The sequence below is a fragment of the Dreissena polymorpha genome, chromosome 5 (assembly GCF_020536995.1).
Source record: "Dreissena polymorpha isolate Duluth1 chromosome 5, UMN_Dpol_1.0, whole genome shotgun sequence".
Taxonomy (NCBI): domain Eukaryota; kingdom Metazoa; phylum Mollusca; class Bivalvia; order Myida; family Dreissenidae; genus Dreissena; species Dreissena polymorpha.
This window is the reverse complement of record NC_068359.1, coordinates 24,393,809-24,408,874: the sequence shown is the minus strand read 5'-3', so window position 1 is coordinate 24,408,874 and position 15,066 is coordinate 24,393,809. Positions and strand designations below refer to the sequence as shown.

The window sequence follows — 15,066 nt, the reverse complement described above, 5'->3', positions numbered from 1 at the left end:
GAGTGCTATTTTTGAATAAATTCATTTTTAAGCCATCCTTAAAAAATTGATTGTTTTATAATAAACCAAGCAAGTACATGTCAGAAGGGTCAGTAAGTAGGTGATATTCTTTGTTTTCATGAAATATTTTTTACTTGTAGTTCTATAGTTTTTCATTAAGAAAAATAACACATTTTTTTTAATCTTTATACTTAATTCGAATGCACAGCGCTTGCAATGTTTTTTCTCGATAAGACTTCTGAAAACAGTTCAAAGCAGTTAATCCTGCACAAAAATACACTTACTTAAGCTGCTGGTAGAGGCAATACATGTATATCATACAACAAAATTAATGTTCTGAGCAAGTGTTAGGAAGAATGGATAAAATTGTTACATAAGAATGTAAACAAGCACTTCTTTAATTTGACTTTGTGATCAAAGTTTCAAAAAGATTGTGCAATTAATGAGGCCTCTAGAGTACTCACAAGGAAAAACGTTGATCATACATGAGGCACCACATGAACAGAAAACAGTGATCACAACAAGAGCAGTCGACTATTCAAGTGCTTGACATTATAATGTAAGCCATCTTGGGTAAACTGTTCATATTCAATAAAGTCAAGGTAATATAGTCATATTCTAAATGGAAGAGGACCATAATTTAAACATATTGATTGCTTATGTTTTAAAGAAGTTGTACTTTATAGACGATTCTGAGTTCAGATATATTTTCCACAATCTATTGAACATTTGTAAATTCATAAAACAAACTAAAAAGATTTTATTTCAAGTTTGATAGCAATAGCTAGGGTGGGATGGTTGGACAGTACTTAAAAAATAAAATAATAAAAAATGTGTGAGTTTTTTTTCCATGTTTAAAAAAAACATAGAACAATCTTTTTGGGTGTGGGGGGTGGGGTGCAGAGGGGGGTATAAGTAGGGGGGGGGTCATTTATTAGATGATCTTTCAAAAAAAAAAAAGAGAAAACAAATAATAATTTATTATTTTTTTTTGGGGGGGGGGGGATTCTGGGGTGGGGTGAGGGGGATGCTTTGGGTGGATTCCATTGTGGTATTTAGGTAAGTGTTGTTTTGTCAAAGTATGAATCAAATCTGATCATAAATAAAGAAGTTAAGGCAATTTAAGCAAAATTTATTAATTTCACCTTAAGAGTCAAGGTCATTCAAAGGTCAAGGTCAAATTCAACTTGCCAGGTACAGTACCCTAATGATAGTAAGAAAGTACAGTCTGCTCTCGTTATCTCGAAGTCGGCGGGAACAAGAAAAATATCGAGATAACATGAGTTCGAGATATCCCATTAGGCGTTTACAAAGAAAAAAATTTACCTTGTTTTTTAACATCTTCTAGTACATACCAGCTAAGTGGTCTAACTAAAGAAACCACCGTGTCTATTACCTCATATATACGTCTTTTTACGAGGCACAATTAAATTTGCTATTTAAATGCTTAAAATGACGTTTTAAGTGTTACTGAATTAACACATGCGGTTATCATTTTCTAAACTGTCGAATAAAAATCCGGTAATGTTATTATTTAAATATGATGCAATTGACGTCCAATCAAGATGAGGGTTTTTCATCTGAACATACGTAATTCACGTTCCAGAAAACTGAGCTGTACATGTACATTTTTGAGTTTGAAATGCAAAATTCAATTGATTATTACTACAGGATAAAATAAACCCAAAACTTATAAAGTGACAGGTCTTCCTCAAGTGTTAATGGCTAACGACATTACACATGTGTGGTCATTGATGCAATTAACGGATCACTTATCTACCGCACAGTTTTGGGAGCATGCGTGCAAAGCGGGACGATGAAGTATCAAAGAACAAATTTCTCACCTTTGCCGACACTGGGACAGTTATTCGCACTTTGAGATAAAACACAGTAAATACATGTAAAATTGGGACATGGGACAAATTTTTATATGGAGATATCGAATTATTCGACATAACAAAAACCAAGATATGCGATGTTTATTAATATAGATAAAGAAGGAAAAAAGTTGGGACATTGAACTTACTTCGACCTATCCAGAAAATCTAGATATCTGATGTCAAGATAAAGAGAGTGGACTGTATTTGAAGTTTGAAAGCAATAGCCTTGATACTTTAGAAGAAAAGTGAACCTATACACAAAATTTAACATAAAAAGTTACTATAAAAAGTCAAAAAAAGGCAATAATTCTGTCAAAATGCCAACCAGAGTTATTCAATTTGTCCTATACAGTCCTCTTATGATAGTTAGCCAGTGTCCCAATTCTGAAAGCAATAGCTTTGATACTTTATGAGTAAAATGCACCAAAACACAAAACTAAACCAATTTTTCTAATTTTTAAGTATAAAAGGGTCATAATTCTGTCAAAATGCCAGGCAGAGTTAGTAAACTTTGCCTGCACAGTCCCCTTATGATAGTAATAAAGTGAATCTAAACAAAAAAATTACCCAAATTTTCAATTTTCTACGTATAAAAAGGGAACATAATTCTTACAAAATGCTTGATACAGTTGTCTGCTCTTGTTTATAGCTTGGGGTCATGTTGGTCAAGAAGTATGCAAAATATGAAAGCAATATGTCAAGGGACAAATATTTGAGGTGGTACGCAAACTTTAACATAGATTTATCAATAATATGCATATGCTAAGTGGTAAAAAGGGCCATAAATCTTACAAAATGCTTAATACAGTTGTCTGCTCTTGTTCATAGATTCGGGTCATGTTGGTAAAGAAGTATGTAAAATATAAAAGCAATATATCGAGGGACACAGAAAATATTTAAGGTGGTACGCAAACTTTCACATAGATTTATCAATAATATGCATATTCTAAGTGAAAAAAGGGCCATAATTTTTACAAAATGCTTGATACATGTGTCTGCTCTTGTTTATAAATTGGGGTCATGTTGGTAAAGAAGTATGCACAATATAAAAGCAATATGTCAAGGGACATAGAAAGTATTTGAGGTGGTACACAAACTTTAACATTCCAACGCTCACGTTGGTGTGAGTAGGATAGCTCCACTATATATATTTCATATACAATAGTCGAGCTAAAAAGGGGGGAAAATAAGAATTTATATTTGTTTGTTTGAAATATTCCTCCCTAGCAACTTAACAATTTTACCGATGAAAATTATGGATATCATAGGAAAAAGACAATATGCAATGGAATTCATCACTGAATGCTCATGAAGTTATGTCAAACATTCTTTAAAGACAATGATTATTTTTCCAAGAAATCGTCATCAAACAATTTGCATTTCTAGCTTCCTGAGCAGCTCAACACACTTGCAATCAAATCACATCAATAATTCAAAATATCTGTCATTCAAATCACACCTTTATTGCTCTCAACAACTCTCAATCAAATCCCATTGATAATAATCAAAATTGTTAATCAAATCACATTAATATGTCTCAAGATCTGTCAATCAAATCACATAGATTTGGCTAAACATACTGTCAATCAAATCACATAGATTTGGCTAAACATACTGTCAATCAAATCACATTAATATGTCTCAAGAACTGTCAATCAAATCACATTGATTTGGCTAAGCATACTGTCAATCAAATCACAAAGATAGGACAAAAACAGTAAATATAAACATACATTATATTAGCACTAAACAGTAAAACTTTGTTAGCTATTAGGGCTGTCACAATTCACCGGTATATCGGTATATCGCGGTGCATGTCGTGAAAAAAATCGCACTGCGGTACGGCGTTGCCGCACCGTTTTTTTATATATTATTATATTAGCACAGATATAAATACATTACATAATTATTTTGATATAGATAGCGTTATGAAAAATGTAGAAGCCATTCAAAAGGGCTAAATAAATAATCTGTTAATATCCAGGTCAAGCAAGCGCTTCCACTTGTAGATGATTAACTTTCACGTTTAAAATACGGCGATGTATGGGTCCCTACCTTTTTTGGAATTAGGGACAGATTTCCTTTGCAAATAATTTCATAATTATCCAAAAGATGTTTATTCTATTTCTTATTTTCTTTCTTTAGTATATCGATCGTTCAAAGCATTGCACTTCCGAATCATGTTATCTTAAGATTCTGAATATGTCGAGGAAGAGTCAGAACGCTACAGATTTTCAATACTGGGCCCGCTGACTCCGCATTTTGAACATGCCCTTGAAGCGTTCGATTTACACAGATCGTAGTCACAGCTATTGTAAACAACATGGCGGACATTTTAGAAAAAGACGCAAACAATAACAATGACTACTTCTATCAAGTTTATTACAGTTTCTTTTACAGTTTCTAGTCATACTATAATACCAGTGTTTTCTGATTATTGACAGGCTGTCAAGTGACCTTTTTTCAAAAAGTAGGAAAAAATAGGAACTACTTTTGCAAGAAAAGAAGGAAAAAAGTAGGAAAAAGTAGGAACTTTTCCCTCAAAAGTAGGAATACATAATACTAATTTTTTAGCCACAGGTCCAGGAAACATAGCTGGAAACAGAGCAGGAGTGCCATCACATGTTCTGTATGGATACCCACTTGAAGCTACCTTAAGGGCCCAGATGATTTCAGCCTTTTGTATCTGTTCCTTGTGTGATGGATGTACTTGCATACAGAAAGATTTATCCCCACCACCCTGAGAGCTGCTTGGCTTTGGAGCACTTCCAAACAAACGCTTTTGTGAATTATCATGCATGTATTTCATGTTTTCCTTGTGTTTTTGTCCATCTGCCTGACTTATCAGTTGATAAGCACCAGAATTACAACACGAGATGCAGACAGTACAATATCTTGCAAACTCATTGCCGGTATCTCTCTTGCACCATGATCCAAGTGTTTTTCCACTGTTCTCCAACTTCTCCATCCATGAAGGGTAAAACTTTGTTTTCCCACTAGGCATTTTAGCACTTATAGTGTATCTATGATAATTAAGTTTCAAGCAAAGCTACCCTGATTAAGAAGTTTAATTAGATGCTGTTCATTTTGGTGTATCATCAAATAAGTGGTTAGAGGTCTTCTGTGTATCGATATACAAATGGTAATATATTGTGCATGTTATATCCTTAGGCAGAAGACCAAATTTATTTAGTGATACACTAACTTGTTACAATATGAATACTAATATATAAAGCAGTGTCAATGCTCTGCTACAGCTACATCGTGAAACCTTTAAATTGACAATAGGGTGCAGTTATAATGACTTAAGTTACATTCAAAATGACTGGTCATTGCAGAGCAGATTATGCAACTGGAGATAGACCTTATCACCTGACATCTTTTATGACATCATTGATTGGGCAATGAAACAGTTGCACTATATTGTTTATTCCATTTTCAAATAATGGTTTTTACATTATTGATGACTTCGCGGGAGTGTAATAATGCCGTTTAATAATTTTAATACTACACTGTAACATCTTAAAGTTACCTCACTAGCTATGGCATCATTAGACAAGAATTGTGTTTGTCAGAAACTCAAAATGTGCAGCTTCATGAGATACACATGCATGCCAAATATCAAGTTGCTATCTTCAATATTGCAAAAGTTATGGCCCATATTAAAGTTTTCGGACAAACACACAGACAGACAGACAGACAGACAAACGAACTGACAGTACAACTGCTATATGCCACCCTACCAGGAGCATAAAAATGTATCAGGGCATTTAGGCTCTGTGCATTTATCTTTAATTACTAAACATGATGTACCTATGATATCAATAGAACATCATATCCGTTGTCATGTAATACAGAATTTATTACATTATATTTGCAAATGATGAAAACTCGGCAAAGCATCATTTTATCTTTTTCAAATAACTTGTGTAATAAATTCCATATTACATAACCACTCATACAATACATGTATCTCTATATCTCTACATTCCAAACAGCAATATCATGTAAACATGCATAAGGTTTGTCAAATTGTTGTCAATGGAAACAAAATAAAACTGGAATAAACAATGGGTTCCCTCAGCTCTTGCATCACTGGGAACTGTGTAAGGTAGTGAAGTCTGCAGTGTACAAATGCTAAGGAAGTAAACAAGGTTCTATTGTTATTTAAAAAAAAACTTGTTAATAATTTCAAAAGTTACATAAGAAATAAATATTTATGCTTCCTGAAGAGGTGCTAGCAGACAGTCAGCATGGGTTGTCAGGTCTCATCAGGTCTCATCTAGATGAATGCACATTAACAGGGATACAGTCATGCCATAGATTCATTCGTCCTGCAAGTTTACTAAATAAACTCTTGAAAAAAAATAATTCTCCATTGAAAATGAAAAAGTAGGAATAGTAGGAAGATTTGGTAAAAAAATAGGAAAAAGTAGGATCCTGATGAAAAAGTAGGAAATAGTAGGAAAAAGTAGGAAAAAGTATGACCGCTTGACAGCCTGTATTGAGTTTAATAAAGTTTGTAAAACTTGTTATTCTGCTGTTTTCTTCACAGATACATATTCTATAAAATATCGCGGTACGTACTGCGATACAGTGTTGCCGTACCACGATATACCGCGGTACGCTCACGGCGTATCGTGACAGCCCTATTAGCTATACATCAAAGGTACGCTCACGGCGTATCGTGACAGCCCTATTAGCTATACATCAAAATATGGAATACATACTTGATCAACTTAAATGATGTTCTTTAAAGGGATCTTTTCACGTTTTGGTAAATTGACAAAATTGAAAAAAGTTGTTTCAGATTCGCAAATTTTTGTTTTAGTTATGATATTTGTGAGGAAACAGTAATACTAAACATTTACCATCGTCTAATATAGCCATTATATGCATCTTTTGACGATTTAATGACCTGAAAATTATAAAGCGTTGCAATGCGAAACGATTGAATAAGTTCTGTTGTTGTCGTTTAATTTTGTGAATCTACGAAGATTGCTTATATAAAGTATAAAATACGTCTCTTATACATACTTGGCAGGATGGCCGAGCGGTCTAATATGGTTTTTACTCCAGGACTCCGGGGGGTCACTGGTTCGAGCCCGCTGCGGGCTACTTTGTTTCTTTTTTTTGAAATTTTATTCTTGATTTTTTACTGGAGCTTTTTAGATCCAATGTTTACATTTATCAATATAAAGCATTAATGACAAACTTCAAAACATGCCAAAATCTGTGAAAAGGCCCCATTAATTTTGCAAAAAGCATAATTCAAAAATGTGCCTCGGGATGTTTACCCAATTAGGTCAGAAACTGGCCTGTCATCTTCACCTTAAATGAACTGTATAAACATATAAACATGTATTCGTCAGATTGAAATTTTGTGGTTCTTAAAAAAAGTGTAAATTCCTGGATTTCTGATTTTTGAAAAAACAAGGCATTTGCACCGGTCATTTCCGATGTGTTAATATTGAATTTGTGGAATGTTCAAACCATGAAATCAAATATAATTAATGTACCACAAATAATAATGATTCAACAGTAAATAAAAACTAACCTTGATCCTATTCAGAACCTCTAACATATCTCAAATCTGTATCCTGCTCAGTATATCTAACCTTGATCAACTTCAGAAATTGTAAAGTATTTCTTATATTGATCCCATTCAGTTTATCTAACCTTGATCTCATTCAGTATCTCTAACTTTGATCCCTTTCAGAATCTCTAACCTTGATCCCATTCAGTATCTCTAACATTGATCTCATTCAGTTTCTCTAACCTTGATCTCATTCAGTATCTCTAACCTTGATCCCATTCAGCATCTCTAACCTTGATTCCATTTAGTATCTTTAAAATATATCTAACCTTTATCTCAATCAGTATCTCTAAAGTATATCTAACATTGATCCCATTCAATATCTCTATAGTATCTCTTACCTTTATCACACTTATAATCTCTCAAACATCTTTAACCTTGATCCTATTCAATATCTCGAACATTGCCCCACTTCATCATCTCAAAAATATCTCTAATATTGATCCCATTCAGTATATCTAACTTTGATTTCATTCAGTATCTCTATCCTTGATACTGTCAAAATATTTTAAGTATCTCCTCCCTTGATCTCATTCAGTATTTCTAACCTTGGTCCCAGTCAGTATCTCTAAAATATCTCTAACCTTGATCCCGTTCAGTATCTCTAAAATATCTCTAACCTTGATCCCGTTCAGTATCTCAGTCATCAGCTTGATTCTTGAGTCCTTGAACTCCATCATGGTTTTCTGGTACGTCTGTACCTTGGACGTGGTGATCAGATTGACCGGTGTTAACAGCAGCATGACACCCAGCCCAGCAAACATGGCAAAGCTGAGGGTGGAGTACCAGAGATATGATAAAGTGATTTTAATAGATTTAAAAGAAGAAGCAAAAATGACCCCATGCTTTCAATTTTTAAAAGGTTGAATAAAATGTTATGGGGTCAAATACTGAAGTCTAGTTTTATTTAAGTTCTGCCTATTTGTTGAATTCTATGCCCTGCTCTTCAGATGATGTTTGCAAACAATTAAACTAAATGCCAACGAACATATTTTGTATGACATAAACTTTATTTTGGGTTCACAAGTGCAAGAAGAGATACAATAGAGAGCTTATAGTGAGGAGAAAATTTTGCCTCTCTCTGGGAAAACTGGACTTGATGCATGTGCTTAACCCTTTCAGTGCGGAAACCGAATTTTGAAGGCCTTTGCAAACTGTTTGGATCCAGATGAGACGCCACAGAACGTGGCGTCTCATTTGGATCCAAAATGTTTGCTATTCTGATAGTATTCGTTGAATAAATTCAAAGAAAAAGATTATTTTAGAAATACAGCAGACAACATTTTAGCAGACAACAAATTTCCCAGCATGCAAAGGGTTAAGAGTAGTCCAGGATTAGGCTGTGCATTCAGGACAGGCTAATCAGGGACAACAGTTTCTGCCTAGGTTGGTTTTTAGTTAAGTAGAAACTTCCTTTACACGAAAAATTTCACAAAAGCGGAAATGTTGTCTCTGATTAGCCTGAGTGGACTGTACAGGCTTACCTGGCATCACGCTTTAAACCCACTTTACCCAGAACAAGGCTCAAAAGTTTTCGGACGGACGCACAGACAGACAGACAGACTGACGGAGAGTTCAACTGCTATATGCCAACCTACTGGGGCATACAAAGATAATTCTTATAGTGAGGAGGTTATTTAAAGCTTCCAACACGTTTGATGCTTGATTTTTTTTGTATTTTCACCATTTACAACAGGATTTCCGTCATATCTTTCAGTCATTTAACCTACTCTCACTTTTCCTCCATAATTCCATTTACTAGTACTAAGTGCATAGTGGATATGATGTCTGCAAAGCAACCTGGAGGTCAGGGGTTCGTTCCCCACTGTGGAAGAGTTCTTTAGATCTCCCCCCCCCCTTCCCCCTCCCCGAAGGCACCAAGTACATGTACTTGTTCTTTCCAGGAAATGGACTAGAGAGCATTTCTCTAAGACTATGACTTTCAATGAAATGAAGTGAAAATAAATATGTTTAAACAACTAATTTATACATGTAGTGCATATACTTGTGCCATTAACAGACGACACACCTTGGATCACAGGTAAGGGGAAAATAGCTGGAGAAATGATGTCATTACAAAATCCTGTCATGTTGCTGTTCCTTGATAGTATTTATGACATCCCAATCTCTAAAAACATTGTTAAGACATGATCTAATGTCTAGATCTAACTAACAGACAAACAGTTCAAACATCTCAACATTAGTAAAGGTCGAGCTTTGTCACAGACATTTAAGCAGTCCAGTACCATGTTAATGTTGCTCGATTGGTCATTGTTGACTCAGGTACAACTTAAATGTACCCCGGGGTCAAGTAAGTACACTTTAATGTACCCCATGTACGGAAAACATACTTTAACGTACCCGGCCGATAAAGAAAGTACCCGAGTTTGATTGCTGCCCAAAATTCGATGTTGTAAAACGCGCTGCGGGATACGCAACAAAAATCTTTTTGAACAAAACTTGCCTCAATATGCTTTTTCAGTACGAGTTTTGATAATATATAGAGGCCATTCAACAAAATATTGACCTACATATGAAAATTATTAATTTGAAAAAAAAATGCAGACAACGATCAATTTAGCGTTAGAATTCACAGGTACGTTTAAGTATTAAGTATATTTTTTGTACCTGGGGTACATTAAAGTACGCTTTAAGTAGTACCTGAGCTGACAATGACCACTTGAACGTTAATGTTGTTGGAGTAAGAACAGGATATCCATAAGTTTCATCATGCAAGCTTTAGTATTTTTTAATTATGGCAGGGTCGAGATTTGTGTTTTCAATTATTTTTGTAACCATAACAACCACAATTTTGCTCTGCAGAAAAAAACTGAAATAACATGCACATTCCCAGCAAAGTCCCTTATTTACATACATCCAGTTGCATCAACTTAGGATAGTACTTTTGGGTTGTCAAAGACTAAACATGATAGTTTTGCTCTTATAAGTAACCACAATTTGTTTGCCAAAAAAATGCTGAAATCATACACTTTTAAATACACACACACATGCTACAACTACCCAACAGTATAGTAGAGTAGAATCACACAGACAATTATATAGTTTAACACCCAATTAATCAAGTATAATACCCAATTAAAATCAAGTACAACACCCAATAAATCAAGTATAACACCCAATCAATCAAGTATACGCCCAATAAATCAAGTATAACACCCAATAAATCAAGTATAACACCCAATAGATCGAGTATAACACCCAATAAATCAAGTATAACACCCAATAAATCAAGTATAACACCAAATTAACCAAGGACAACAACCAATGGTTAACTATACCTACCCAACAGTATAGTAGAGTAAAATCACACAGACATTTATATAGTTTAACACCCAATTAATCAAGTATAACGCCAATAAATCAAGTATAACACCCAATAAATCAAGTATAACACCCAATAGATGGAGTATAACACCCAATAAATCAAGTATAAAACCCAATAAATCAAGTATAACACCCAATAGATCGAGTATTAACACCCTATTAATCAAGTATAACACCCAATAAATCAAGTATAACACCAAATTAATCAAGGACAACAACCAATGGTTTACTATACCTACCCAACAGTATAGTAGAGTAGAATCACACAGACAATTATCTGCAAAGGTCCTGACCACAGGCACCACATATATTCACACAGATCCTTGATATTTTGGGCATCAACCGACATCAGGTTCATGATTTCACCAGAAGTGGATTCTGTGCGAGCCTGATTGCTCAATCGCAGAGACTGAAATATGGACAAAAACATGCTAACCATACAACACCACGCATAACACAGTATACTGTACTTAATCATGTATTACGTGCAGTTTTATAGCCCCAAACCTCAATTAAAAAGGTGGGTGCGCCTTATACATTGATACAACACTATTCTGCCTAATTCTGACTATATATAATTGTGCTATTGTAAATATACATAATAGTTATAGTGCAAGTTACACATGGTTACGCATAATACATGGTAAAGTAGAGTAATGGCTAAAGTTTTGGTGCACACTTTTTGTGCATTCCTTACAAAAGATAACATTTCAGCCATTCAATTACTATCAATATTTTTATTATCATTATTATATATATTAATAATTATATATTTTTAATTATTATTATAAGAATATGTTGCTGAAAACAGGCCCTGCATTCAGTGTTTTATTCTCTGATATAATTCAATCTTTGAACCTTTGGTGTCACATTTTCGAACCATGATAGGTTAAATACTATCTATAATAAAAATTTTGTTATTTTTCTTTAGCACTTTATTTCATTTTTAATAAAGCAATATGCTATGCCCAATAAACGCTAATGACCCTGTTGATTAATTGGTAATTTGAAGTCTATGTGAATGTCAAGGTCAATATGATGTCTGGAGATGTGAGTGTGCTGAGCCTGGAATGAAAGATTGAAAGCTTTAACAAGAGCACCGCCTTGCGGGTGAAGACCGCTAATCTATTTTCTTGTTAAAGGTGAAGGGACTCTCATTTTCAATCATAAAGGAGGGAGGGGTGGAGTGAAGAGGGGTGTAAAGTGTGGGGGCGTGGACATTTATTACATTATTTATTATTATATTTGTGTTTTTTAACCGTTTCAAAAAAAAAAATAGGGGGGTGGGGTGGGGTGGGGGGGGTATAGTATAGTGTGAGGGTGTGGTGGTCATTTGTGAGATGATCTTAAAAAAAAAAAAATTAGGGGGGGGCATTCGGGGGGGGGGGGGATTCGAGGGGGGGGGGGGGGGTATAGTATAGTGTGAGGGTGTGGTGGTCATGTGTGAGGTGATCTTAAAAATTAGGGGGGGGATTCTGGGGGGGGGATTTTGGGGGGGGGTATAGTTAGTGTGAGGTCGTGGTGGTCATTTGTGAGATGATCTTAAAAAAAAAAAATTCGGGGGGGGGGGGGGGCGGGCGGGGGAATTCGGGGGGGGGGGTATTCTTGGGTGCGATGGTTGGACGGTATTTCAAACATAAATTAATAAAAATAAATATTTGTGTTTTTTAACCGTTTTTAAAAAAAAACACAATTTGGGGGTGGGGGTGTATAGTATAGTGTGAGGGTGTGGTGGTCATTTGTGAGATGATCTTAAAAAAAAAATAGGGGGGGGGGGGTAGGGGGGAGGGCACAGGGGATGGTTTGGGTGGAGTCTATTGTGGTATGTCAGGTAAGAGTAGTTTTGTCAAAGTATCAATCAAATCTAATTGTAAATAAAGAAGTTATGGCATTTTTAGCAAAATTTAATCATTAATATGTGTTGCAAGTATGAAAGCAATAGCTTTGATACTTAAGGGATAAAATGGACCTAAACACAAAACTTAACCAAAATTTTCAATTTTCTAAGCATAAAAAGGGCACATAATTCTGTCAAAATGCACGCCAGAGTTATCTTACTTTGCCTGCCCAGTCCCCTTATGAAAGTAAGTAAGCGTACCAAGTTTGAATGCAATAGCATTGATACTTTCTGAGAAAAGTGGACCTAAACGAAAAACTTAACCGGACGCAGACGCCAAGGTGATGACAATAGCTCATATTTTTTTTTCAAAAAATAGATTAGCTAAAAACAAGTAGTATTGTTGTTAAGCCAAAGGTCAGATTTGGTTAACCCAGAATTTTGACCTTCAGGATTAACTTCAGGATTAGTCCAAAAGCACGTCAAGGTCAAGGTTGAAATGAAGTCATGTGATTTATGTGTCTTTAGATTGTTCATATTGGGTTTGGGCCTCTAAATAATTCAAAATCTAGGTCAATATCAAGGTCAGGTGATGTGGGTATGTTCAGATTGTTCATTTTGTATTTACCAAGAGTTTGGGCCTTCTGAATAATTTCAAATCTAGGTCAATGTCGAGGTCAATATGAGGTCACCTGATGTGCCTGGGTTATTCATTTTCAAAGACATTATCCATTTAAATATCACTATCAAAGCTATGTAGGAAGAATTATTGGTGTTTAACAAACTGCGTTATTTTTGGTTGACCAATATTTCGTACCTTTTGAATAAGTCCAAAAGAAGGTCAATGTCAAGGGCATAATGAGGTCAGGGTGACATGGGTGTATTGGTAAATTTTCAAAGACAATATCCTTGGAAGTTACCTTTTTGAAAATGGCCGATATCAAAGTGGACCTTAACTTTATGCCCAAGGTCATGGATTGGTGATACATGTTGTGCATTAACAAGCCCTGAAGTACACTGACTGCAAAGAATCCCACGCTGTATACGTAACCCTTCCACGTGGGTTGAGTGGTATCCTCAGTAAAATCTATCAATTGTCTGTAAAGTAAAACAATGTACCAATAGTCTGTAAAGTAAAACAATCTATAAATAGTCTGTCAAGTATAGCAACTATATCAATTGTCTGTAAAGTAAAACAATCTTTCAAAAGTATGTAAAGTATAACAATAATATCAATAGTCTGTCAAGTAAAACACAAAATCAATCAATTGTCTGTAAAGTAAATAATCTATCAATAGTCTGTTAAGTAAACAATCCATCAATAGTCTGTTAAGTAAAAAATATATGAATAGTCTGTTAAGTAAACAATCTTTCAAAAGTATGTTAAGTAAAACAATCAATACATAGTCTGTCAAGTATAGCAATTATATCAATTGCATGTAAAGTAAAACAATCTTTCAATAGTCTGTAAAGTATAACAATAGTATCAATAGTCTGTCAAGTAACACACACAATCTATCAATTGTCTGTAAAGTAAACAATCTATCATTAGTCTGTAAAGTAAACAATCCATCAATAGTCTGTTAAGTAAACAATATATCAATAGTCTGTTAAGTAAACAATCTATCAATAGTCTGTAAAGTAAACAATCTATCAAAAGTAAGTAAAGTATAGCAATAATATCAATTGTCTGTCAAGTATAGCAAAATCTGTCAATAGTCAGTAAAGTAAAACAATAATATAAATAGTATATACAGTAAAAATAATATATCATTAGTCTGTTCAGTAAAACACAAAATCAATCAAAAGTCTGTAAAGTAAAAAAAGTTTAGCCTCTTAATGCATGTGTGTAAAGAGTCGTCCCAAACTTTCTGCCAACACTGGATTTTTGTTTAGAAGAGACATCCTTAAAACCAAACATACCATACAATAGGAGAGTGTCGTTCCTGATAAGTCTGTGCGGACAGCACCGTCTAATCTGGGATGACACTTTAGGAACATGTATTAAGCACAGTTTTCTTAGAACAAGGCTCATTTTTATATCAATATCAATTGAAATACTGGCAAAAGTCACCAAAACAAGAGATTTGTTTGTCAGAAACACAATGCCCCCTATTGCGCAGCTTTGAAATAAAATTTCAATATATCATTTGGCAGGTTTAGAAATTATCTCCCTTTTAAAGCTTATTACTTCCCTTGGATTGTATTTTTTTACTTTTGACCTTGAAGGATGACCTTGACCTTTCACCACTCAAAATGTGCATTTTCATGAGATACACATGCATGCCAAAATATCAAGTTGCTATCTTCAATATTGCAATAGTCATTGCAAAACTTTATTAATGCAAGGTTAAAGTTTTGGGACAGAATGACAGACCGACAGGCTAAAAACAATATAAAAAGACACC

At 34.5% G+C, this 15,066-nt stretch overlaps 1 protein-coding gene across 6 annotated transcripts in view; it reads right to left on the bottom strand.

The window, feature by feature from the left end:
• LOC127880966 (multidrug resistance-associated protein 1-like) overlaps positions 1-15,066 on the bottom strand; it is a 121,132-nt gene that overhangs the window by 74,822 nt on the left and 31,244 nt on the right. For all 6 annotated transcript variants that reach the window (XM_052428482.1, XM_052428481.1, XM_052428486.1 and 3 more), the window contains 3 exons: positions 13,579-13,756; positions 11,061-11,230; positions 8,097-8,247 (listed from right to left, as the gene is read on the bottom strand). In XM_052428482.1, coding sequence (XP_052284442.1) covers positions 8,097-8,247; positions 11,061-11,230; positions 13,579-13,756 — 499 coding nt within the window. The remainder of the gene's footprint in view (positions 1-8,096; positions 8,248-11,060; positions 11,231-13,578; positions 13,757-15,066) is intronic.